General features: G+C 42.6%; 1 protein-coding gene across 1 annotated transcript in view; it reads left to right on the top strand.

Moving 5' to 3' along the window:
• Nucleotides 1–13,910: 13,910 nt before the first annotated feature.
• The window catches only part of SLCO5A1 (solute carrier organic anion transporter family member 5A1), an 81,252-nt gene continuing 69,125 nt past the window's right edge, over nt 13,911–26,037 (top strand). The window contains exon 1 of the mRNA XM_061995604.1: nt 13,911–15,060. Coding sequence (XP_061851588.1) covers nt 14,175–15,060 — 886 coding nt within the window. The 5' untranslated portion in view covers nt 13,911–14,174. The remainder of the gene's footprint in view (nt 15,061–26,037) is intronic.

The following is a 26,037-nucleotide window of genomic DNA, read 5'->3' as shown; positions in this document are numbered from 1 at the left end:
TGCAGTATGATCAGCATCATACACAGGTTCTGGCCTTAATTGTCTAAACCAAATGTAATTCAGCATATGCAAAACTATACTTTGGCAAGCTGTGTAGTTCCATGCTGTAATTATTACAAACATGAATAATCAATATTTAGGGAGAGTACTCTTGGTAAAAAGGTCTTTTTGCGATTCTTTCCCAAGGTTCTTTGTTATGTAAGTGCACGAATCCCAGTTTGGTACTTGTAATTAAATCAAAGGTTTCTTCTGTGTTAAGCATGTTAGATAATAGGGACAGAAAGCAGAGTGGCCGAGTGCACAAATCTTTGAACTTATTTTTAACCTCTTCATCATACTTGGTCCATCCTTCCTCAAGCAGATCAACTACTAATAGTAACAATGTCTCCTGCTTTTTTTTGCTAATGTTTTTGTAGGAATAGTTTGGATTAGCCAGTTCACATAGGAAGCCCAAATTTTGTAACATTGGTGGAGAATTTGGCTTGAAAATACACAGCTACGAGACCAGAATTTAACCAAATACAGTAGGCAGCATAGCAAAACTAACAAACTCCCACTAGGTATTTGAACCTTACTGAATACTACCAACGTAACTCCTGCTAGTTCCCCTTTTCACCAGGTACTTTTGTACTTGATTTGATAATGTACTTCTGGGATTTATTAACAGTGTTTTACCGATTTAACATAGCAAAACTTTTATTGCAAAATTTTATTGATGGTTTTTCTCATGCTTACAGAATTCCTGGCTTTGGGTTGTTACAAAATCTAAGAAACAACCTGATGCTTCCCTGAAACAGGTAAATTAAAGAAATTATTTCTTAATGGGAAATAAAACCCCACAATCCAGACAATCAGGATACTCCTGTGAAGGAAGTTTGCATGATGAGAAAGCATTTAAAGAATCCATTCTTGTTATTTAGCAGCAGATTTCAGGTTGGCATCCAGAATGCAAACAAATGCCTGGGTCTTGCCTGCCTCAGGCTCTGGCCCTGTACCAAATGGGTATAAAATCACTGGGGAGAAACCAGGGGACTGCTCTGCTGCTGCAAGGCCAGAGCTGTGCTTTTGAGTTGTGACTGTTGCTGGTGGGGCAATGATTTCAGTGGTTCCAGCTTAATGGTAAACACTTTGCTGGAGTGAGACATTACCCATTAACCTGTTCCAGTCGATGCCTAATTCTGGAAATTGCTGTTTCCTGAACATCAGTGTTATCTGCTGCACAACATATCTTACTTCTCTCTCTGCAATTCTCAATAACTTTATGTTCTGATCTGCACACCTGTGGTGAGATCCAGCACCAGATCACAGGCACTTAAATTTAGGTACCAAGATGTAAGTAATGGCATGGGAACTAGATGTCTAAACTTTGTTATACACAGTCAAAACCTAACTGATGCAGCTGAGAGGCTGCTCATTGCTGTGATCTCTTCAGGTCACCCTAAACAGCAGCCTACAGGAGGAGCTTCAAACTCTCTTTTCCTAATAGAGAGTGCCTTTTGAGTGTCCTGCATAATCTTCTGGTGAAAGTTAGAAACGCATGGGTCTCCTCTGTAACACGGGCCACAACTGCCACCTTTGTGCAGTGCTCCCAGGTGTCCTGTGCGGCGTCTGATGGCACTTAACACCTATACTTGGCAAGCGAGTCAAGTATTTTATCAAGTATTTTATCTTCAGTGACTGAAGCAGGAACTTTTATGCTTAGATTATATGCAGACACCTACATTTAGACCCGAAAATGCCTTATAGGATGGAAAGTAGTAACATCTTTTTGAAGTATTTTCATGCTATCTATACAAAATCTATTCCAACTTATTTATAATTTTTAATGCTCAAAGCAACAGCAGAGTCTTGTCTGACTTCTAACACAACTGAATAAAAATCCACTTCCTTACCACTCACTAAATTGACAGCAGAGCACCAACTATATAGTCTTCTTTTAGGGAAGAGTAAGGGCTCTATATGGTGAAAAAGTATCTGAAATTCTCCTCTGTCTACAGAACTTTGAATCTCTCCCTATAAACTCTTGGCGGTATGGATTTTATTTTGCAGGTAAGATAGCATAAGTAACTGTAGAAAATCTCTTTCTCCCAGGGCCAGTAATTCTAACCAAAAGAGCTCAATGTATGGTCTTTGCAAAGCTAGCAAAATATATGAGGTTTTAAAACTGATGTGCTATGCATATCCTGAGCTTTAATAAAGAGCTGAAGGAACTTTTTGCAGATAAAGAATGCATGGGCGGGGGGCAGGGTGGAACAAATTGGGCTTTAAATTTGCTTGAACAAATTTGCTTAAAATTGGGCTGTAAATTTGTATCCCTTTAATGAGACAAGAAACTTCCTTGCAAACAAATATCTGCTCCAATCTTGCCTGAATCAGTGGACTTACATCTTTGTAACCTCATTTTGGTGACAAAACACAGTGTTTATGCCAGTAATATTGCAAAGATGAGTATACAAATTGGCAACTCAACACGAACAGTGCTGAAGGCCTTAATATGGAAATCTGTATTTCAGTATCCAGTTTTATTTTTGCATTTTGAGGTTTTAAAATTCATTAAAGTATTGCTCGCCCTATTCATCTGAGTCATTCTTCAATCTTCTTCCAGTATTCTGTTTCTAATTAATAGTTATCAAGTAGCAAGAGCAATCATGGGAAAATTACTATTTTGTCCTGGAAAATTTAGCAGTTCTAATAACTGTTAGTATTTCCACAGTTGAATGTGAACATACAGATTACAATCTGAAGCAACACTGATCTTTTACAATATCTCTCTAAAGAATATTTTGTTTCTTTTACATTTTCATTATAACTGTGAGCTACTATGTTTTCTAAATATTTTAATAATGTTGATACTTCCTTTTGTGTAGTAAATGATCTTTCTACTGCAGGAACAATCTATGCTGTAGAAACAATTAAAGCTATAGTTGTGCAATATGACAAAAAGAAGGGAAAACTGGATAATCCAAACATCTGATTTTGTTCACAAATGTAATGTAGAGATCCATAAACCCATCCAGAGTAAATGCAGACTGCTTTGTATTTTAATTCAAATCAACTACCCATGGAAGAGGATGTGTACTTTTTTATTAGAATGGTTGGGTTTCAAGGTTCTTAACAATGAGGTTTACTACATATTGCAGGTGAAACCATGGAAACAGGAGGAGCCATTTTACTCAAAATAGAAATTTCACAAATGACCTTGACATTTAAAAGCTGATGCTGCACATTGCCATTTAGATTGTGAATGATGCGCATATTATCATGTCCTCTGTTCCAAAATTGTTCTTAGCCTTCCAAGAAAAAGTATTTGAAAGCTGGGGACTTCTTCCATCCACCTTTTTATTGGTGCAAGGTAGGAAAGTAGAAAATGTGCAGGAAGACATGACAAATTGCAAATGATGGCAGTGGGGATTGAAAGAGTGGCATTCAAGGAATTCATTGCACCCGAAGACTGTGGTTTGAAGTCTGTCTGAATGAAGATCCAATGTGCAAAACTTCTCCCCTTGGGTAGCTAAATGTGAATGGCTTTTTGCTGTCTACATGCAGAGAGAATGTTTCTACCTTACATATCTGAACAATACTAAACATTTCAAAATATTGCCGAATTTAAAGATTTAATCTTTTCAGAGATTGATGGACAATGTGATTTCTTAGTCTACAACCCTTGTATAAAAACCTAACTTCTACCATTTTTAAACAGTGAAAATTGCAAAGCTATTTTAGCTTTTTGCTGTTAAGCCATCCTTCTGAGAGTCCTATTTCTCTTGTTTGAATGCTATGCTTGTTGTTGAAATGTAATTGTTGGCCCAAGGCTGGCAGGGGAGTGGGAGTGTTAAACTTCTCAGGATAGGACCCCTCTTAATAGGGTCCTACTGGAAAACATATCTTCCAAGAGGGACTGTCCACCACTACTTGTCCCTCTTGTAGAACCTTCTGCCAGGGACAGGCACCTCAAGTACTGCTTAGCACATATGTTCTGGCATTGGTACTCAGTGCCCTGGCCGTTGCCAGCAGGGAAGTGAAGCAACGTTGTGTTGATGAAGCAATGGGTTGATGGTTCGAGACTGTTGGGTTAAGCTCTTTATTGTCATTAACTTTTTCAGAGTTACTAACTGGAGGTCATGTTTGGGAGGACAAGACCGGAGCTCCCAGTTCTCCAGACTCTTCTCCTTTCAGAAGACTGGACCATATGTTTTTTACCCAGGTATTCAGGATTCCACAGATATAGAGTCAAAGACACTCTTAAAGAGGTTTCACATGCATATAGATTCTTTGATGCTTAGAAGAAAATAAGTGGGTTGAAGGTGACAATAACCTGGAGAGTAAGTACATGGTAATGGAAATTTTATTTTTATAGGGACATGATTTTACTCTTTGACTTTGGATGGCATTTCATCTTGTGGTAGTAGTTAACACTTAAAAAAAAACCCCTTGCTGAATTCACCACTGCCCCATCTACCAATTCACAGAACACAACCCAACCTGTCAGCGGGAATTTCTGTTTATGAGATGAGCAGCAAAAGAGCTAGCATTGAACACCATATAAGGAGAGAGTTGAAACATCTGCTGCATCTTGGATTGCCTTCGCCAGTGGTTTTATATAGCTCCATTGAATTCACACCCTTTCTTTCAGTCTTCAGTTCAACTTCTTCCCTTTATTTATTACTAGTGTGAGTGTAGTCTATGTGTGCACATAAGCAATAGTTTTTACTGATCTTCTCTTTGTTGAGTAGTATTTTTACTTTTAAATAAGATTTTTAATACTTTAATAAGCCTGCTAACACCGATCTTGAAACCTTTACTTACTTATCTTGTCCTTATGCTGGGATCAACTCTTCCTTTAGGTGATAGATACGAAGACCATTTTCTGACATTTCAGATCCAGCAATGTTACGGCATGAAAAGCAAAATAATAGCTGCAGGGACAGCAATGACAGGCTAAAACCATCTGAGTGAAAATATGCTTTGTGAACATAGTTCTAGGCAGGATTTCCTTTTAAAACTCTTCAGGATTAATTTTACGTAGCCATTAATTTTATTCATCACAGGTAATATTGCATATAGAAAGTTAATGCACTTTGGCATTTATTGTATAAACACAAACTCTATCCCCGTGGACCAGAAGGGTTTCTGAGGACTAGCAAAGGCAATAAGAAACTCAAAATTTGCTTCTGCTGACAATGAAGGAAGCAGTCCTAGCAACGTCCTATATGACAAGCCTACCATAAGAATCTTGAGGTCACACTCTGCAGTGTGTCCTTGAGCACTGCACAACACCCAGGTCTATTAAGTCCCTACAGACATCTAACAATACCTTAACAATTAATAGAAAGCATCTTTTAAAAATAAGAACATAAAAGATTACCATTTGGGTGAAAGGAGGGCTATAGTGCATAGCTTTGGCTGAGGACACTTGTGTTCTGTGGCGCCACTTGAGTCAACTGCCTTCACACACTGCTTGGTCCCTAACTTTTTTGCAAATTGTATTATTAGTCACTGGTATAACAGACAAAACAACATTTACTTAGTATTTAGGCCAGGATCATGCTGCCAGCTGGGGTAAGTGGATTAAGGCAGCAGACAGAGACTCCTCCTTCCACAGTGCAGTAGAATCTGCATTTGCAGAAAAGGGAACTGCAGTCCCTCACCCTCTATTGCAATTCCAATTCTGGCAATCTCTCTCTCCCCCTATTCTACCCAGTGTTCCTACTGGCAATCTCCTACCTTCCTGCTATGATTTAGCTTGCTAACTAAAGTTGAAACAAGATTAAGCCTTCTCCAAAATGTCATGACAGTATCTTACAAGGATCTGTGACCCTAAGCTGAAGAGCTTCACAGATCGATGACTTAGCTGATACAGAATATTATCATTTCAAGAAGCACTGCAGTAGTTATCTTCTTCTTCTTGGCAGCAGTGAGGCACCTGGATCTGGAGGCTGCAGCACAGTCCACAGTAAGAGGTCAAAGGCAGGAAATTCACTGGAGAATAAAAGGGGTTGGCTCGCTTTTCCCTCTTTGAGAAGGTGTCCTCTCAGCCTAACATATCTCCATCCATCTCTGATGACACCCAGGAAACACTAAAAACACTAGCCCCACTGGGTGCAAGATCCATCAGGTTAATGGTTACTGCATTTCTGCTCTGCTGCCTCTCACTTCAGTGACAGTGCAGCAAGATTCCCTGCCTAACCAATGAATTCTGGACTAAAGTCAGTGTTCATCCTCAGTGGCAGCTGGATGGCTGATCTTACGGGTAGAACAAACCCAATGGCATTTTCCTGAATCCAGGGGAATTACTTTGTCCTATAACTCAGATGAGAATTTGGGCCACAGAGGTTAGAGCTTAGGGCAGTAGTAGGGTAGTCTTTAACACGGAATAAGAGGCTGCAATAGTTCAAATTTACTATTAGACTTTATATATAAGCCTCCATGACCGCTACGCCTGAAAGCTTTCTTAGGCCAGCAGCCACAGAGGCTACTGCTTGCTGAAATAAGCCTTTTGAGTGCCCATATTAAAAACCACATTTTCAGGAATAAAAGATGAATGATGTTTCGGCATATGATTCCTCTCAGAGCATTTCCCTTGGTTCTTTTTTCAGCCTTATAATAATGAATAACTTCAAGATAATTTTGTGTGCATTCCTCTAAGAAATCTATGAGTTTTATTTGTATAGGGACCCTAAGGCTGTAAAATATGCCTTGCTGGGCAAAATATTCTTTCCAAAAAACAACAAAGCCCTGCTCTCATATCTGGCCTAAATCCATTGTGAACATTGGTGCATATTTACCAGCTGCTTTTCTAAATACTTTTTGTATCTCTGTTTTTCACACTGCATTGCTTCAGACCAGATAATTGTAATAGATCACTGCACTCCTTTCCAGTTTTTGTGTTCTATGCAGAGAATTTGCTTTAAGTGCCGGAGACGTACAGTGGCCCCAGGGGTCAGAAATGACTTTACCACTCCAGAGGACTTGTCTCAGAGTATAATTCCACTAATTTCAGCAGTTCTCTCCCTTTTCAGGTCTACTGAAATAGGAGGAAGCTGACTTCTGCACTGGCAATTAAAGAGTGTTTTTAATACTCTCAGATTGCCTGAATTGATTATAATAAATCACATTTTAGATGGTAATGTGCTTCAGGAGAGCCTACTCATCACTTCTTGTGTTATTTTGTGCTGCCTTCCTCTATATTAATCAATGTTCAATTACTTTATTGCCTCTCACTAATTAAATTTGCTTATGATTTTATTCAAAATTTTTGTTCTGAATGACATGGACTTTCCCTGGACAAATACTCTTTCCCTTGTGTGAAAGCACAAGTGCTGATTCCAAGTGGCACATGGATGACTCCTGTCCAAGGTGACTGGTTGCAGTAACATCTCAGAGCATCAATTCAAACATTGTCACAATCCAGGAGGGTGTATTTGATGTGTCTGCCTCTAGACACACAGTAGATTTACTTAGAAGCTACTGAGGAAATTGATTTTTGTCTTGCCTTCTGTTTAATGGTGCATTATAGATTTTGTGGGGTTTTCAGGGTTTTTAATAAAACCCCTACATTTTGTGGTTAGTGATGTTTGTGGCCAGGCCACACTGTGGGCCACAGTACACTAGAAGCCTATCATGTAATGGTAACTGGGACTGGGGAGATGATGACACAGGAATTCCCAGACATTTTTTGTGTTCCTACATACTGACTTTCAAAGCTGACATTTTTACTTAGTGGCACTCTTCCATGTTTTTTTCATTGTGGTATTGATATTTTATGACCTTGCCAGTGTGTTTTCCCTGAGAGAAACTAAATGATCAGATAGGGGGAATACAATGAGCAATGAGTTCTGTTTTAATGCTGAGTTTTGAATTTGTATGTGAGCAAAGAATTCAAACTGTTGTTTGAAAGTATTTTGACTGTCATTTAACATTTAAAACTAGTATACTTCAAGGCACATAAGTACAGAGAATTGAATAATGTTTAAGGATGGCTAAGGTCATAATGCATATATTAACCAAATATAAATGCATTAGCTTACAGAGGAATACAGGATTCTTGCCAAAAGGCTGCTGAAAGGTGACACTGAAATATATAACTGCAGACACAGAGAAGCAAGATCTCTGTGAACAAGAGGGAAATCTGGTTAGTCTTTGTTCATGGCTTCAATCCTGGGTTCAAGTGATGCTTCCACAGTTTCAAATGGATGCTTATATTATTTTAAAAGAGGGATATAGCAGAGGAACTAGGCCTTTCAGGGGAAAAATGCGAACATAACGAAAAGGTATAGAAAGGTATAGTACAACTCCGCTCCTCTCCCATGTAGACATTGTCAGTATCTCATGTCTCCTTAATGTCTAATACTACTGTGGCAGTAGGGAAAAAAAACCCAAGCCTTAGAGGCAGAGGTATAGATCATAGGAAACAATTATTGGCACTAAATGTGCCTTTACATTCAAGGCATATGCCATATCTTATTGCTGCTAGGCTACCACAGCCCTATATACATTCCTAACAAAGTATCCCAGTGGTTAATAATCTAGTTTATTTATTTGTAAATAACTTGGAATAAAGACCTCTTTGATGATTAGCTGGTGGATTATCTGCCTTTAGATAGTCCTTGCTTGGGGCTAGAGTGTAGTACTTCCTGGGCTGAAAGATGAGCTGGAGCTCAAAGCTACCCACAGTCTTGGACCCCTGTGGTGCTCGAGCGAAGGGCTCCAGCCTTTTTCCAGAGTGGAGGAAAGGCCCTGCTCCTCTTCTTAGCACAGGGATGGAGGATGCCCTCATGGCTCTCCTCAGACCCGAGAGACTGCCCATATAGACTTACTGTGCTGTCTCTGAAAGCTTCCTGTGTTTCCATTTGCCTCACTAGACAAACTCCTAGAACAGTCTGACATGTTGCAGGATTGCCTTCTAGTTTGCCACTCAGCATTTATCAATATGATCTCCAGAGGTTAATGGTATGTAGAAAAAGAAGACTTGCATTAGTGTCTCCTGGTTTATTCTACACTTTCTCTTCTAGATAAAAAAACCCCAAAATTATATTCCTTGTGTGCATTCCCATAGGAGACAGATTTAAATAATTGAGAGTCCATCCCACTTATAAAATGCTCAACAAGCTTTTTCAGACAAATACACTTAAACATTGGACTTCTGCTTGAGAAGGCAATTCTAATTTTGAACATAACTGTTAAAATAATCTCAAGTAGATTCACTATAACTTACCTCCTCAGACTTCACATCTTCTAAAGTAAACAGTAAGCCCTACAGAACCACCACTATGGCTAATATAGGTGGCATGGGCTTTATCCTGTGGCTAGGCACTCAAAGGGAAGCCCACATTTACAGGCATGGTGCCAGATTCAGCACTGTGATGGACAAGGCATGTCAGAGCCTTGCCTGCACTACACTTTGCAGGGAGCCTTATCTACTGCTGCTCCTGGTTGGGACCCCTGCACTGATGGGAACCCGAATCACCTCTCTGTGCCTGGCAGTCACCGCACGGCTGATTGGACCCATTGCTCCCAACCTCCTAGCCACCCTGTGAATCATGGGGCTGCTCCCTGGATGGGATGGCATGGCACGGGGCCTTGAGAAAAGGTAGCCCTCTCTTCTCTGTTATGTTCAGTTTTAATGCTGATAGCTGTCACCCCTAAGCTTAACCTTATTGCTGAGACTATTTTTCTCTTTTCTTCTATTTTCCTAGTGATTTGCACCTCCTTTGCATTCATGGTCTCTTGATTTCATTCATGAAACCCTAGCTAGCTTTTCTCTTGAGACTGACAAATATTAAGGTAATATCTGAACAGGATCTGAGTGTGGTTAAGCTCATTTCTTGTACTAAATGAGCTCTTTAGTTTAGGATCTGCTACTAGAAGTGCTCTCTCTGACATTGCAAATAAAAATAATGAGCCACTGTCTCCCAGCAGTAAGCTGCCTTTGGGAGTTCATTAGACACTAGTTTGGTGAGGGTCCCTAAGGAATGAAGTTACTTGTCCTTTTGCTTTGTGCTTCCCAATGCTTGCACTCCAGGAGGCCCTAAAGCCCATTAACCTCCTAATGCACATCCTGTTTTGCTTATTACTTTATTAATATTGGGCTGGGAATGAAAAGCAGATGCTGACCAAAAATAGCAGCAGTGTTAGGGAGTAAGTGAAGGAAGACAAGTGTGTTGATTTATTGCATTTGTGGCATAGTGTTGAGTGGAAAACCTGGCTGGAAATGTGAAATACTGAAGGAAAATCAGAGCCATCAACTCACACCACCTTTCAGCTGAATTCTTCCCCTCTTCGTGGCCTGGAATAGACCAGGCTGAGGCACCTTGTTGAGCATCAGCAGCTCTCTGAATTACCAAGTACATGTACATCCATCACAATGAAAATGTGACCTTAAAAAGATGGTGCTTTTGTAGTTCTGATACCTTCTCCTCAGAAACTGATACAGCTCATGAGACTAAATCAGTCTGAGATAATGGTATAGCTCTCTTCTTCTAGTGGTGGTTGCCACCTCACTGCCAACAGGTCACGTACCTCAAAGAACCACCACGGCAGAGGCAGCTTGTGCGGTAAGGAGGTGATCATCTGGGAACTTAGGTAGATGCTGTTAAGGGCCTGTCTCCCACTAGTCCTGACTTAATGTCTTTCACTAACACAGATATATCAGAAGCAGGATGTCAGCCCATATCCTTAATCTAGCAACCTAGGAACTATGTTCTTTAGCAGCTGTAGCCATCACCAGATCGTTCTGCAACACCAGTTGATTACTTTGTGCTTGAAGGATACGTTGTATTTTAAATTCACTACAGTGAAACTTTAAAAGCAGAACATTTGCATAATAAGCCTTATACATTTGTATTTTCTTGTGAACTTTGCTACCATCATCGCAGCTTCTGTAATCAACCTGTCTAGTGAAGAAGGTAATACTGATTTCTCATTCATCACTTGGCACTGAATGCTCGTACCCACGGCAGACTACAAATATTCTCTTTGTGCAGGTAACCTGATTTAAGTATTCAGAGCCAAAAGTAAACAGGGAAGTCGGGCATTTTGGCAGCTGTAGTCAGCTGGAGTAACTTCCTAAAACAAACACTTTCACCTAGTTCTAAGGACAATTTTATCTCTCGATCAGTTTGTCACAGCAGAAAGAATTGAAATTGTACCTGTATGCACACCATACTGTTTTTAACTGCTGTGAAAGCTCTAAGTGCTACACCCTTGTGTTTTCCTATGGGATTGGAGAATGCTTTTGTAATATGTGCTGATCCAGAAAGCTTACAAACTCCAGTTATTTGTTCATATACTAGCTCAAGTGCAATGCAGTTGAAGTTTTATGGTTTACTGCCTACCAGCTGCATTACACATACGTTCTCAGAGGTGGCTCATGGGATGACGGAGTTGAAGTGAGAGCTCATCCTTGTTGAAACGGGCTATCCTCTCTTCCTCTCTCCCTGTGGACCTGCCCTCTTCTTTTTTTTTCTCTGTGAAGTGATTCAGCTTATAAAACCAGCAAAACCCCATTTCTTTCCCTTGGAATGGTTTCTTGATGCCTCAGTGAGCCTTACAAAGGGTTGAGCTGAGCACCAAAGCTGGCATGAAGGAAGCTGTGGCCGTTAGGGGCTGACAATGGAACAAAAAGAAGAGAAGAACTGCAAAGAACAAAATGGAACAAAAAGAAGAGAAGAAAAGCAAGGTGTGGGAGTAAGATGTGGAAGAAACCATGTTAGGGACCTTATGTAGAAAGGATCATAGAGATGGAGAGTCATTGAGATGAGTTTTTCAAGGATACTTGAAAACCTGTCTAAATTGAAGACAGTACTAAAACTACAGGCCTAGATAACCATTGAACTTGGGATGTGTTGTCAACAGGAGAAATATAGTGAAAAACTAGGACAAAAAAAAAAGGTATTGTTTTGTCTGTGTTGAGTGGAGCTGCTTGAGTGCAAAGGAAGCAAAAAGAGATATCAAACACAGGCTTGATAAAAATTTAGTAAAACAAATGTGATAAGTCAGTGTTAAATACTTATCTTTTAAAGGAGGGAAGACAAATCAAAGGTAAATTCTCTATCCTGCCAGAGAAGCACTAGCTATTCAGAAATCTGCAGGTTGTTGTACTTCTTTGGTGTGTTCTTTGGCATTCTTTTGTGGAAAAACTTAGGGCAAAAAGAGTAATACCTCATTAATACACTATCAAAACATAACAAACGTAATAATTTGCAGGACTATGTAGAGTTATCTTTGTACTAAAGCTTTAAAAAAAGAGGCTTGAGATGAAAACAAACCAGCGTGATTCAGGACACTACACAGATTGAGAGAAGGGCATTAGGAGGAAACTGTGAGGAGTAAACTCCAGACTACTTTTCCCAGCTTTTGTGCATGTTTCTCGCTTCTGGAGATGATTTACATTGGAGACAAGGTGATGGACAAGATGGATCATCAGGTGGCCTGGCTGTTTTCCTAAAAAAAAAAAAAAATCCCTTTGTTTTTTCCTTCTCACTTTTCAAAAAGCAGACGATGTAACTGAGGTCTCGTCTCCGGAATATTTCACTGTCTTTTACACACCGCGATGCAGCACCACGGAGCACCCTAGATGCTGCCGCGGCTGACAACCCAGCCCACACTTCTAGGGGCGCTCCGATAACTCTCTCGACAACGGCGGCGAAGCCTCGGCAGCTCCAGCGGACCGCTGAGGCACTGGCCGACCCCTAGCAGAGCTTGCTCCGCCGCCGGGCTCGCTCTCTCGCGGGGGCTCCGCAAGCTCTTGCGAGGGGACCGAACTTGGCCGGCCGCGGGCTGCCGTTTTCTGCTCTTGTCGGTGCAGGTGGCGGAGGCCACGAAAGCCGCTCCCGGCCAGGCGGCGAGGGGAGGTTGCGGGGGGACGCGACTGCCCGGCGGCATCGCCCGGCCCGGCGCCAGCGGCAAGACGCGCCTGCGCTCCGCCCGGGGAGGCGGCCAAGGGGGACCTGGCGTTGGGTGACAGGCGGGGCGGGGGCGCAGGGCCCGGCTGGCTGACCGGCTCAGCAGCCTCGCCGCGCCGCAAGCACGGTGAGTAGCCCCCTCTTTCTTCCTCGCGGCGGCCGGGAGCTTGGCGCCGTCTCCTCCGCCCTCCCCGCTGGCCACTCCTGGGGCTAGAGGGCGGTTGCCCGAGTTGCCGCTACCTCCCCCCCCCCGCCCCTCCGCTCCGCGCAGGCGGCGGCGAGGAGACAAAGCGGACAAAGGAGGCAAAACGCGTGTTTCGCTGCTGGGGTAGGCAGGGCTGGGCATCATTCATCGCTTGGCGGTCCCGCAAGTCCGCGGGCACGGGGGGCACTCGGGCGAGCTTGGGCGGCGGATCGGCCCCGGGGTAGCGGCTCCCGGAGTTCGCCGCCACTGCCCCGGCACTGGCTTTGTTCACCTCTCTCCTCCCGATGCCGCTCCCCGGGCCGCCGAGTTATAGTGGAGTATTTATTTCAGCGTGTTTATTTTTAGGCTGAAAAATAAAAGGCTTGGCACGGCGACCTTTGGCTGTCGCATTCGGCGCCAAATAAAAGGGTCGCGCTCCGTCCGAGGCCCGCGGACGAGTACGTCCGCCCCTGCTCTTATGTAAATTCGTGTGCTGTCCCCAAGGACGCGGTGCCCGGGGCTCTTCTGCGGCCCTCCCCCCGCTTTGGGGCCGCGGGCTCTCCCCGCAGCTTGAAGGCGGACCCAGGGGTCGGGCGGGCAGAGGCTCGGGCGGCCGGGAAGGGCGCGCAGGGGCCAGCGCCCCTGACCTCTTGTACTTGCTCTCCGCCCCGCAGATCGGCGGCACTGGAGCTCTGTCACCGGCGACGCGGAGAGAGGAGGATGCGGGCGCCGGAGCAGCGGCGGCGGCGGGCGGTGCTCCTCGGCGGCGGGGCTGGCCGCGGGGCCCCGGCGGGAGGCTGCTGAGCGCGGCGCGGCGGGCATGCGGCGGCGGGGAGCGGCAGCCACCGGCAGCGGGGACGCCTCGGCGGGCGGGCGTCCCCTTCAGCGAGACTGAGAGAGGATGGAGCCACAAAGGACTTTGGCTGACACGTGCGGCGGGGCGGCCGGCGGCCGCGGCTAGGGCCACCCCTCTCCCCTCCCTCCTCCCCTCCCCGCTATGCTGTGCTCTTGCCGGGCCCCTCAGCGCGCTCGACGCACGGCGGCGATGGAGCGGGTCGGGCTGCTCTGAAGCCGCGGCCGGACCCAGAATGGCCTCAGCGGGGAGTTCCGCGGCGGAGCGGCCGGCGGCGGCGGGGGGCAGGGCGGAGGCGCCGCGGGGCCGCAGCCTGTCCGCGCTCGGCTCCCCCCTGGCGGCCGGGGGCGGCGGCGGCCACCTGGTCCTCGCCAAGGGACCGGCTCCCGGGGACGAGCGGGGCGGGGGCGCCGCCGGGGCCGCCCGGTCCCTCGCCGCCGGCAGCGGGAACTTCCCCCGACGGGCGGAGCGCGGCCAGACGGCGGCGCCCGGCCGAGGGGCGTCCCCGGGTCCCCCGCTCCCGCCGCCACCCCTGCTGCTGGCCGGCCCGCCGGGCAGAGCCTGCCTGCGGGCCGTGCTGGCGGACTCACGCTTCTTCTTGGTGTGCATGTGCTTCCTGACCTTCATCCAGTCTCTCATGGTCTCCGGATACCTGAGCAGCGTCATCACCACCATCGAACGGAGATATAGCCTCAAGAGCTCGGAGTCGGGGCTGCTCGTCAGCTGCTTCGACATTGGGAGCCTGGTGGTGGTGGTTTTCATCAGCTACTTCGGGGGGCGTGGACGGAGGCCCCTGTGGCTGGCAGTAGGGGGGTTTTTCATCGCCTTGGGGGCTGCACTCTTCTCCTTACCTCATTTCATCTCTCCGCCGTATCAGATCCAGGAACTGAACTCCTCCGTCAGTAATGAGGGCTTATGTGTGACTGGCAATGGCACTGCCAAAGAGCAGTGGGACTCTCCAGCCTGTGTCAAGGACTCTGGTGGGAACGACCACTCTCTCTATGTAGCTTTATTCATTTGTGCCCAAATCCTTATTGGCATGGGCTCAACACCCATCTATACTTTGGGACCAACCTACCTGGATGACAACGTCAAGAAAGAAAACGCCTCGCTTTACCTAGGTAAGACATCTAAGTACCAGTGTGCTTTGAAGGCTGAACCCCAGATCTTTCTGAGGGACCAGTTTCAGGTACTTCTGCCCTCTTGCTTCTGAACAGCATCTATGCTAAGCTTTCATTCTGAAGTGAACTCTTGAAGTGAAATTGCCGTGCTTTACTATTTTAAAACGTTTTGTGGAGTGGTGAACAGCGGTAATGAGTGAAGCTAAGGTAGCGTGTGTAAGTAGCTGTATTCACAGTCTCCTGCACGGGGAGCAGGACACCAGAGAAGATTGGCTTTTCTAATGCTTTCCAACACCTGGCATTAGCCTGTGGCTTTTGCAGAAGGCAATGTTAAAGTTTGCTGCATCCCTTCAAATGTTTTTGGTTTTTTTTTTTCTTGCGAATACAGAAGCTTCACATTTCTGAATTTTAATCAGCTTGCCTTTAGCCTGGAGTCTCTATAATGTTGATGTTTTATAAGCACTTTGAGAGATTTTTTTGCGTGTTTTGTTTTACATTTCCAGCATTTATCTTTCACTAGCAATTAATTTTGTTTGGCATTGATATATCATCTGGCAACTCAGAGTTAAAACAGCCATGATAAACTGGCAAAACCTTGAGTCTCAGGGGACACAACAAAATGAGAGTCTGGTCTGGCATCTGGCCTTCACTAGGGTCTTCTGATAGTTGTTCTTATGATGGGAGAAAGGAGTTTCTCAGAAAACTAGGTGCTAAACTTCTGGGGAGTTTGAACATGATCACAAACACCATACATCTTTGACAGTTTGTGTAATGTATAAGATTGACTGTTCTCAGACATTGCATCGGTATCTGACGTGATTCTGTCAGAATGAGCCTCACATACTCCTTCAAATTCCTTTCAAATAAGGAGAGGCACTTAATGGGGCTGAGAGAGCTGCCAAGGGGTTTTGGATGCTCAGCATTAACGTTTGCAGTTCAATTTACTTGGGCTTTATGATAACCACGGAGGTAATAATTCCATGTAAAACAGACATGCATGAGACAAATACACTCAGGGGTTGCATATAATTACTTTATTAAACAAAAGGTGTGATCTGAGTCAGTATTTTTATTCCTTTTGACCTGTTCTACCAGCAATTTGACTATTCCCTGAAACGTTTAAAGCCACACACAATCTGTGCGCTCTGTCTTTAGAAAGCCAGAGGCACTATTGATTTTCAGAAGGAGAGAGAGGTATTATCTGTGTTTTTTCTCTTGTTTTCACAGCCTTGCTAATTTGACTAATGAAACATTTGACAAAGTGTTTTCCCTGCCTTCCTTCTCTCTGAGAAAGGTATGGAAATCTAGATTAACCTAGAATCAACTTTATTGGCAGTATGAAAAAGCAAAGCATCTTGTTGCTGAGGTTAGTAACTGTAGTTTGGAGCAGGAGAGAGGGGGCTGAAACTTTTGCAAACAGGTAATTTCATGCAGTCCTCAAAAACATGGAAAGAAAAGGAAACAGAAAGACCATAGGTGAGGAACGAGGGGTAAAAGAGATGAGCCATGTGAGAGGAGAAGTCTTCAGCAAAGTGGGAAGCAAAGTCAGTGGCTGGAAATCCTCACTGTGCAGGAAAACAGTGCCTGCTGCCGAAGCACTTCAGGCACAGGAAATTATAAGGAAGTGACTCAAGTAACTTTTAATTGCGACAAAGATCAGCCTTCAAATTAACAAAGGTAAGAGACACCAGCAGCTGTTCGAAGACTATGTGTGACCCTGTATGTGCCAGGCACTGAAGGCGGCTTTGATCTATACTGGGAGTACCCTGGTAGAGTTAAAGTTCACATGTAGTCATTCAGAGGAGTAAAGATGAGGTATGCAGCTACAGTGTGCATGAAAGATTTTTGCCCATGATCTGATTGTGTCCATGGGGAGAAGAACGAAAATGAACACAAAGCATGTTTAAACATCAAGTAAATATACCGTCACCTCCTTTCAGTCTTTTAGCTACTCAGGGCTGGAAGCAAAATTGCTTGCTATTGGAAATCTTGGAATTATCTTTTTAAATAGTGTGAAATTTTGAGGAAGCTATTAACCTGTCTATCTTTGAATATTTACCACACTTTAGACTGAGTGATGATTTTTTGATAGACGAGTAAAATCTGAGTTCCGTGGAAAAAAGATGAAGAGTGTTTTTTGGCATGTTGATGTGAGCAAATGTGGGGTTTTTTTTGGAGCTTCTCAGTGGCTTAGAATGTTTCATGTTCTCGAGGAGGGGAATTTGTGGGTGGTGGGCAGCCCAGCCAGGTGTAGGGATGGGATAGAGGTGGCTAGGGCATGGCTCTGCCAGGCAGCCACTGCACATCTTGCATTAGGCAATGCCTCTTTCTCAAAGCAGTATGATTTTATTACTGGGGCAAGTGATGTCCAAATGTAAAATGTATGTATGTATGTAGGTATAACCTATCAAAAAGTTATGGAGTGAGCCATGGGAGCTGAAGTTTTAAACAGAGGAGAAAGCTCAGTGAAACAGATCCTTGTTACAGAGATAGGTGTGTCTGAGTGAGGACAGTTAATTAAAAAAGGTATCATTAAACGCAAAGTGGAAGGTCACTAATGTGTTTGCTTGTAGTTGTGCTGGCGTTCCATTCTATGTTTCTTTTTCAAAGGAAAGGTAAGATATATAAAGCTGTGTCCAGATGAGAAACATTTGTTTATAGGCATGCACATGATAAAGTTCCAGTGAGATGCAGAACTGAAGAGCCCTCAGCCCTGCAGGTATACCCACTAATAGGAAGTCTCTAAAGTCCCCCTTGAGTATCACTAATCCTGATTCTGCAAAAACTCACCTTATGTGGCTGTGGAAGCTATTTTATTTATTTTCCAAGTTAATCCAGCTCAGGGCTGGAGTGACAATAGCATATCCTCTTAAGTGTAGGCATGCAAGCTTAATGTGGACAGCTGTTTTAACATTCCTGGCTGGAAGTCCTGCTCTCAAAAAACATATTTGATGCTTTTACATAGTCTCTTGACTGCCTACACATAAGTCCATCTGTTAGGGTGGCATGGTGCCAGTTTACAAGGTGGTATGTCATTTTTAGTAGGACAAAGGTGCCAAGCAAGGATGTGTTTTTTGGGATGCCTACATAGCAATGTGTGAGCTCACTCTCTGGTGGGATGTTTCTTCCTTGTGAAGGTAGTGCAATCTTTGGGCCCTCCAGGCCCTTAAACCCAGAGGTGCTTTGATGCCCTGATGCTAACATTGAGAAAATCTATGACATCAGGCTTAGAAACAAGTTGTGATTATGACAGGTGCCTAGGAAATATAAGAACCAGCTCCCTTAATCACAGATAATCCAAAATGGAAGTTATGCACTAAAAACTGGTCAGTCACTAACTTGCCTTTGTCCTCTCCTAAAGTCTCTCTCTTCTGTGCTCAGCTGTACAATAGCGTGTCTGTTGGCAGCTGCCTGATGTATGCAAGCTCTCATTTTAACTAATTAATTAAATTAATTGCAAATTATTTTGGAGCCAAATTGTACCTCATGAGTCTTGTTTTGTACTCTTGATGATGTTTCTGCTACTTGTCAACTTCTAGCACTTAAAAACTGTGTTTTTTTCTCAACACTCTGGATGTTTTTGTAGGGATCCAATAGTTTGTCTTGTACCTAAGTTTGCCTTATGATGATGAATTTGCCTTGTGAGTATGAATTTTAAAAGCAATTCCTTAAAATTAACTGTGGGAAGGGAAGTTTTATTAGTGTCGTTACAGTGCCTGAATAATTTTTAAATATTTTGCTTCTGTTGCAAGTGTGTATTGTAATAAAAAAGGAATTTACTTTGAAAATTCACACTAAGAAGGGCAATATTAGATTGTACAGAAATATTGCATTAACAAAAATATTTTAGCATTCAGGAATTACTTTTAGCAATAATCCCCAAAATGACTAATATATTAAATAGTGATGGTGCTAAGGTTGTTTTATTTCCATTTCCAGAATGCTGTAGGCTGGTTAGGATATGATACAAGAAAAGAGTCATAAGTCTGTTTAATTTAATGCAGACTCTGTAGTTTTGGGAACAAACAGTAATTGCAGAATGCAAAGATAAAGCTTTTATAGTGATAAGAGGTGAAAAATTGGATAAACCTGTGTAAATGGGTTTGGTACAGATAATGGCTTGAGAACCCAGGAAGTGAAATCCTTTCCTAACCTGGAAAAAGAATAAATATTTAGACTAGCTTCGAAAATATTTTGGACTCTATTTTCATGAGGATCATTTGTGGATTGCTGTTTCTAGCATTAGGTAAACCATTTCACTGTGACTATATTCTGCTTGTCCATCACCTTCTTACCAGCCTTTACAGCTGGATGCTCTGTGTAGCCCTCAAGTCTTCTACAGACTTCCCCAGAGTCTGTATATACATCGATTGTGTTTATTTTATTTCTAGTTGAATCTAGCCCTATATCTATGTGTCACCTGGAATGAGAAGCCTCATGTACTCCCATCATGTAGCCTCATGTAAACCTACCACCTCCGTCCACTGGGTCCAGCTGCTGAACAAGCTTGGCCTCCGTAACATGCCATTGCATGGATGTTGCACTGGAAGTGCTGCATTTTTGTGCTGCTTTGATTGATTTGTTTTGGTCTGTCCGCTTCTGTGTTTACGGATGCCACTGGAGGTCAGCAGTTGGTGTCTGTCAAGGGCATTAGGTCCTCTATGGATGTTGCAAGATAACCAAGATGTTCCAAGACAGGATCAGCTTTCTAGCTGAGTAGGAGGGACTGTCTTGAAGCAGTGAAACGACTGACCAGCATTTCGTTCTATTGTTTTTCAGCCTATAACCACTTGTGGTTTACATTGAACATGTTTCCTGCTACTTGATATCTGAAAACGCTAGTTTCCTACAGAGTTTTCTCTGCGTTGATCCCTACAGTTGGTAAATCCTACAGACATAGTACATTTATTTTTACAGCATGCCTGTGAGGAGACAGAATTTTATGAATCAAAAATTGAAGCAAAAGGGCATTGAAGCTGAAATTGGCAAAAATATGAAACAACATTTTTTATTGCTTGCTATATTTCCTTTGTAAAATATCGTTATTGAGCTTATTCCTCAAATACACGATTTTAGTTTATCTGAGTGAAAGCTACATCTTGGTTTATCTATAGGCTAATGCTAAGACTTGGCCCATCAGCAGTCTTTTGTAGAAAACACGTACTTTGTTGGGCAGAGCTGACTGCTGGCTGAGCACACTGTGCTCTCAGCTGGGTGTTGAGAGCACTTTGGGTTGCAGGTGGAGTGACTGCAGATCTGTTTATGCTTATGGATTACACTGTTTTCCCACACAGATGATTTAACTCTCAAAGGGTTCAATATTGCGCTTCTCTGGCATTTGTGTAACATCTTTTTTGTTAAAACACTGATGAAGCAGCAGGCATGTTTCCTAATAATTATTGAAAGTAGCACTAGGCAGTTTCATTTACCTTTGCTATAGCTGAGGAAACAGAACGATAAATTTTACTTTTCTTCTCTGCTTTAGTCTCCTGCTCCACAGGTAGACTGATGCTTTTTTTTTCTTTTTGTAGTATAATCCTGATACTGTTGTCTTAGTCATTTAAAGAAGGGGTTTCTGCCTGGGGGATTTAATGTCATGAGTGATATACCTTCACTTGCCTTGCCAGTGTCTTGTCCCATAGGATTGGTTTCTGCATCTCTATTGTGTCCTTGCCATGAGCTATGTCGTTCACAAGCGGCTGTATTGACAAAGCATCGCTTGGAGTGACTGGCAAAATGTGCTTCACCCTTTTTAGGAGAAGGAGGAGACTTATGCATATACTTACTTGATAGTCTCTTTTATATTAGAGGAGAAAATCTAGGTTTGATCCAGGGGTCTGAAACTCCCTTAAGTCCCAGGCCTAGTTGATTTCCTTGTTTAGAATTTGTGAAAATGCTTAGAGTTTTGTTTCTGAGGCCATTGGTGCCCTTTTCACCTTCTTGAACTTGAGATGATGTATTATTGGAGAGCATCTGTGTTCTCTTCGGGTGAGCTCTGCTGCAGGGCTGGTTTGGGCAGGTGTCTGAAGTTGCTATCGCTCCCTGAGAAGCTTGGAAACTTAGATGTGAAAGTAGCCTTTAAGTAACAGCTTGTTTGTACCTTCTCCCAGGAACTGAAAGCTTGGGATCTAGTGTCTGATTACCCTGGGGCTGGAAACTTTAGCTGTCTCTTGGATACTCTTGACTATTTTGTGAAAGATCACTATAGCTACTGCTGTTGCAAGCGGATTAGAGGTGCTTTGTGTTTTCCCTTAACTTTCATTCAGTGGCTGTCTTATCTGGGAGGACTTAATTGCTGTGAAAGTGCTTATACTGTCAAAAGAGACTGGATCTCTCTCTGTCATCAAAGACACATAGGTTTCTGTCTTGACTAGGCAGAGTGTTCAGGCAATTACATAAATGAGACTCGACTGGCTGTTTCATCCTGAAGGTCTGTGTCTAAAAATTCTGATTTTTAAAACAGATGAATAGATTTAATCCATGGATTTTAAAAGAGCAAAAAAGTAACTCAACCATATTAAAGTCTATAGTCTCATGTGCTCTTTTTAATTCTATTCTAAGTCTCTTTTACTCTGTTAGCACTTTTAAAATCCATATTACTTGGGAAGAATGAACTCATTTTATGTTGTTTTTACATGCCTTTTTAATTTCATTTTAAACAGATGAGAAGTTACCATGCAAAAATGGCACATACTTCACTGGTTCCCTCTAGCAGTTGCTGCTTCTGTTGACCATAGTGATCAAAATAAGTGTTAGCTCTGTCTTGGCACTGTTGATGGATGGAATGGTGCCACATGGACTCTGAGGGTAGGGAAAGCTGATCGCCTGCCTTCCTGTGAGTCTCCACCACATCCATCAAAATTTCAACTTGCAGGTGCAAAAGTGCCTCTGCAATTCCTCATAGTAGCTACTGGTGATGCTGGGAGTCATTAGGGCTGTAACCTGAAGGCACCAAAGTGTCACAATCAGAAGAGGAGAATGTTTTCCCTGGGGATCCTCTAGAAGTAAGGGCTCTGCACAAGGAGCAAACAAGGCTGTTGGCCTTCTGAGTCCTGGTGTCCATGCTTTTATTCAAGCACCGTGGTATTTTTACTGTGGCTCAGTTGCACTATCTGGGCACATGAACTGGAGCTAGCAAAGTTAGGACAGCAGACAACTCTACAGTGTGCATGCCAGCTAATTCCACTTGGTCAGCCAGATCCGTACCCCAACTCCTTCCAAGTGCCTAGAAAAAAACCAGGACATTTCCTGTGATGGGAAAGAATATGTCAGCATCTGGCAGCATGGAGAAGTATGGGTTGTGTCCTGCTTTGTCACTGAACAGTTGGGAGTTTGGGCATCTGTTGTGCTGTCAAAAGGCCAGAAATTCAGACACACTGCATGACGTTATTGGGAGAGCCAATGAACCCAGGTCTTTCTTCTTCCCTTTTTTCTTCTACTACAGGGAATTTGTTCTTATCCGAGAGATAGGGAAGTGTGAACACAGAAACTCAAGTGTTTTTTTATGCTGCTGTTAGTCTAATCTGAAAGCACTAATTCTGATCTAGGTAAAGCAAAGATAAATTACACAAGTGAAAACGTCATACTGTAGTATGAATTACATTTTATGGTGAGTGTGGAGGACATGCAGTCAGAAGAAAGGTATGTACTTGTAATTTTAACAAACTGATAATGAAAATTATTTAAAAAATCCCCACAGCATGAACTATATCACATGAAGTATTTGCAAAGCAGCAATGTTTATTCCTAATGGTAGACCTCAATCTGACTGTTATTCTTTGTACCTTTTATCTTTGGTGCTTACAAGATTAGAATGAAAGCCTCAAAGAGTGTCTCAGCATTGATTTTCTTAAAATCCAATGCTGCTTTGAAACCAACTACCAGCTCTTCGGTTGTTTGAATTTAGTAAGTTTTTGTCAACTATTTATCCGTCAGTTTTCAGTCAGCTTCTTCTAAGTGAGAAAATGTAGATCCTGCATGGATTCTCCTTTGTCTATATCATTTTGTTTCTGCATTAATGAAGCTATTTTCTAGAGTTAGAATATTTCAGATAATCCATATATTAGCAGAGTATAACTTCTGATATATTCTGATTTGCTATTTTATACTCAAGTTGTAGTTTACCTCAGTTTGTCACAGTTTTGTTCACAGCGATTGACTTCAGGTGTCATGTAGGCTCTCACTCCCACCTTGGTTCCTACTTCTTTTTTTCAGTCCCTGGTTAGATTAAAAACTAAATACCCAGCCTTCCCAAAAGTAGTTTTAAGTAATATCTTTTTGTAGCTAAATCAAAGTAGATAGGGAAATAGTTATGAGCATGCTGTGGTGGCTGCTAACCTGTAATTACTTAAACAGAGTGTGTCAAGCAAGCCTCATTGACATTTAAAAATATCTGAAGGAAATAGTCTGTAAGATATTATCTGTTGTTGCTGTGTTAAACTTTTTCTCTTTTCTTAAAGAGAAATTGATGTATTCAGCTGAGCTGTTGACCTAGTAGATTTTGCTGTGTGTTGAACAACTGAAAACGCTACCAGTTCCATCAAACGTCTCAAAGGAATCAGCTCATAGGCTCAGAGATTGAAACCACATGAAATTCATGATCAGAATACCCTGAGGATGCTAGTTAGGTGGAAATGTTCAGCTGAAGAAAAACCAGGAAAGGTGAAGGAGTGGGGGAGTGCTTCTTTGGTGCCATCTGAGGCAGTGGTGAGGGCAGAGCCATAAGGGGCTCTGGGTTCCAGGTGGAGTCCATGGGAAGGGCTGAAGATGCCCTAAGTGGCCGTAGAGTCTAGGAAAGTCCCTGGCAGGGCCAGGGAATTTTGGAGATGGAGAGAACAGAGGAGCTTTGCTTTTGCCCATGCTTTTCTTCCCCCTAGCCCAGCATTTCCTACTTTTGCCCAATGTGTCTGTCCATGCTGTTCATTGATCCTTGCCATTTCGGTAGCTGGAGTTTAAAAACTAACAAAATAGTTTGCTGTTTTGTGAGTTTTAATTTGAGTTTACATTTCTGTTTGTTACAGTGAGTGAAAAATAGATTCAATAGAGAGTGTAATGTTCTGGAGTGCAAATAGCCTCAGTAATAACCTCCCCATTTCAAAAAGTAGAAAATGCACAGAAGACCGCCACATAATCTTAGAATCTGTAATTTCTGTAAACATGATGGGCAATTTATATCAACTTGATTTAATATAGCTGTCTAGTGCCAGAAATAGTGAGGGTATCCCCTAGGGAAATTTTATAGTCATGAAGAAATATAGATAACACATGAGCTTTTGAGTTTGCGGTAGAGTAATGCTGATCCACACAAATTCAGACATATATCTGCTAAGTTATATAATTGGCCTAAAATAGGAATTTCAGAAAACTGTGTTTTTTCTACTAATAACATGATTGAAAGGAGGAAGTGGATTTTGGGGTTGTCTGAAACAAGTACGTTACTTTGTTACCTCACCTGCATTGTGTTATTGGAGGAATATTAGTCCTCTTACACAAAGAGAGTGAAAAGGCTCTGAACTCAACACTGTATCTGTGTAACATAATGCCATACTGTAAATAATTATTCTAACGCAAAGGTGAGGACTGAAATGATGCTTGAAGGATGAGCTGTACTCCGTATTATAGTTCCTAAGTAACAATTGCATTCTTAATCTGTGGAAGCTCTATATAATTATTGACTTAAGTGACTGAATATTTTAATAGGACAGTAATTATAATGGCATATAGAAGATATAGCTGGCTGGTGGGAATTCATTTGATTGCAGAAGCAAAGTAAGCAATAGCATTCATATATTTACTCTCATGGCTTCCCCAGAAGCTGTGGGAGAAGGAAGATGAGCAATTTTAAGAGTGCCCTCTGCATTTAGAATTATGCAGCAGTATAATAAAATACCTTTCCTCACTAGCTTTTGCTCTTTGCCTTACTTGATATTTGTTAGCAATTGATTTTTACTTCGGTGTAGACTTTTATTGTGCTTATTGAGTTATGAGTAATTGCACTAGCTTTGGACACTCAGAGGTAAGTAGACACAGACAGCAAGTAGGGAGGCATTTTTTCTCTGAAAGACAAAATAAAAAGAATGGGTAAGGCTGCTGCTGCCATACATTTGATAATTAAAATAACATCTGCCTTCTATGAGAAATGAGGGAAATTGATTGACTAGTGGGAAAGGCCAGCTGATGGGAAACAAGTTGAAAAAAGCTTTCAAACCGATACATTTCTGCCTTCTTGGTCTACAATGATACATTCAATCTACCAGAGAAAAATAGAGGAATATATGAACTAATATAATTTTAAGAGTTCTTACACTGGTGTCGTTAGAGCAGCTATTACTCCTTTGGGTAAGCAGTAATATTTTAAGTGTTTGGATAAGGTGAAAGTGAGCTGTTTATGATGAGGTAGATCTATAATTAACTTGGTATCGTCCTTATTCCCTTATTCATCCTACCCTGCATCCCCACACTCCAAATTTAAATCCTACAAAAATAAGAGCTTACTGTGGGTCTGATGCAGGCAAAAATTTCAAGAAAATCCCGTTTAGCTTCTCAGAGTTGTGCTGTGTATTTATACCTATCTTGAGTATTAAAAGACTGAAGTAGGAATCTGTCATATGTGGCAGTTTCAGGATATGTGAGAAACGATTTTTCTCATTGTTTGCCCAAGTTGGCGATCTGAAATCTTTTACTAACTGCTGGGCTGACGTTGGCCACTTTTCTGTAGGACAAGAAGATGTAACAGGTCCAGAGAGTGAGAGTGCACTGCTGAATGATTGTGGTGTAAGAGTTTGATAGCTGTAAGGTTTATTGTAGCAGATAGGCATCCTACAGTTGGAGCCAACTGCTTTTTTGTTTTAATTATGCCTGACAAGAAAAAATGTAGCGTGATAGGAATGTAGTGAATTCCTCTTGTCTGGTTTTATAAGATTCTCAAATCAGTTATTCTGTGGTCTAAGCATTAGAATTTCTCCAAAGTACAACTCC

Source organism: Colius striatus, chromosome 4 (genome assembly GCF_028858725.1).
Source record: "Colius striatus isolate bColStr4 chromosome 4, bColStr4.1.hap1, whole genome shotgun sequence".
Taxonomy (NCBI): domain Eukaryota; kingdom Metazoa; phylum Chordata; class Aves; order Coliiformes; family Coliidae; genus Colius; species Colius striatus.
The sequence above is the reverse complement of the archived record's forward strand: the minus strand, read 5'-3'. Positions and strand labels throughout refer to the sequence as shown.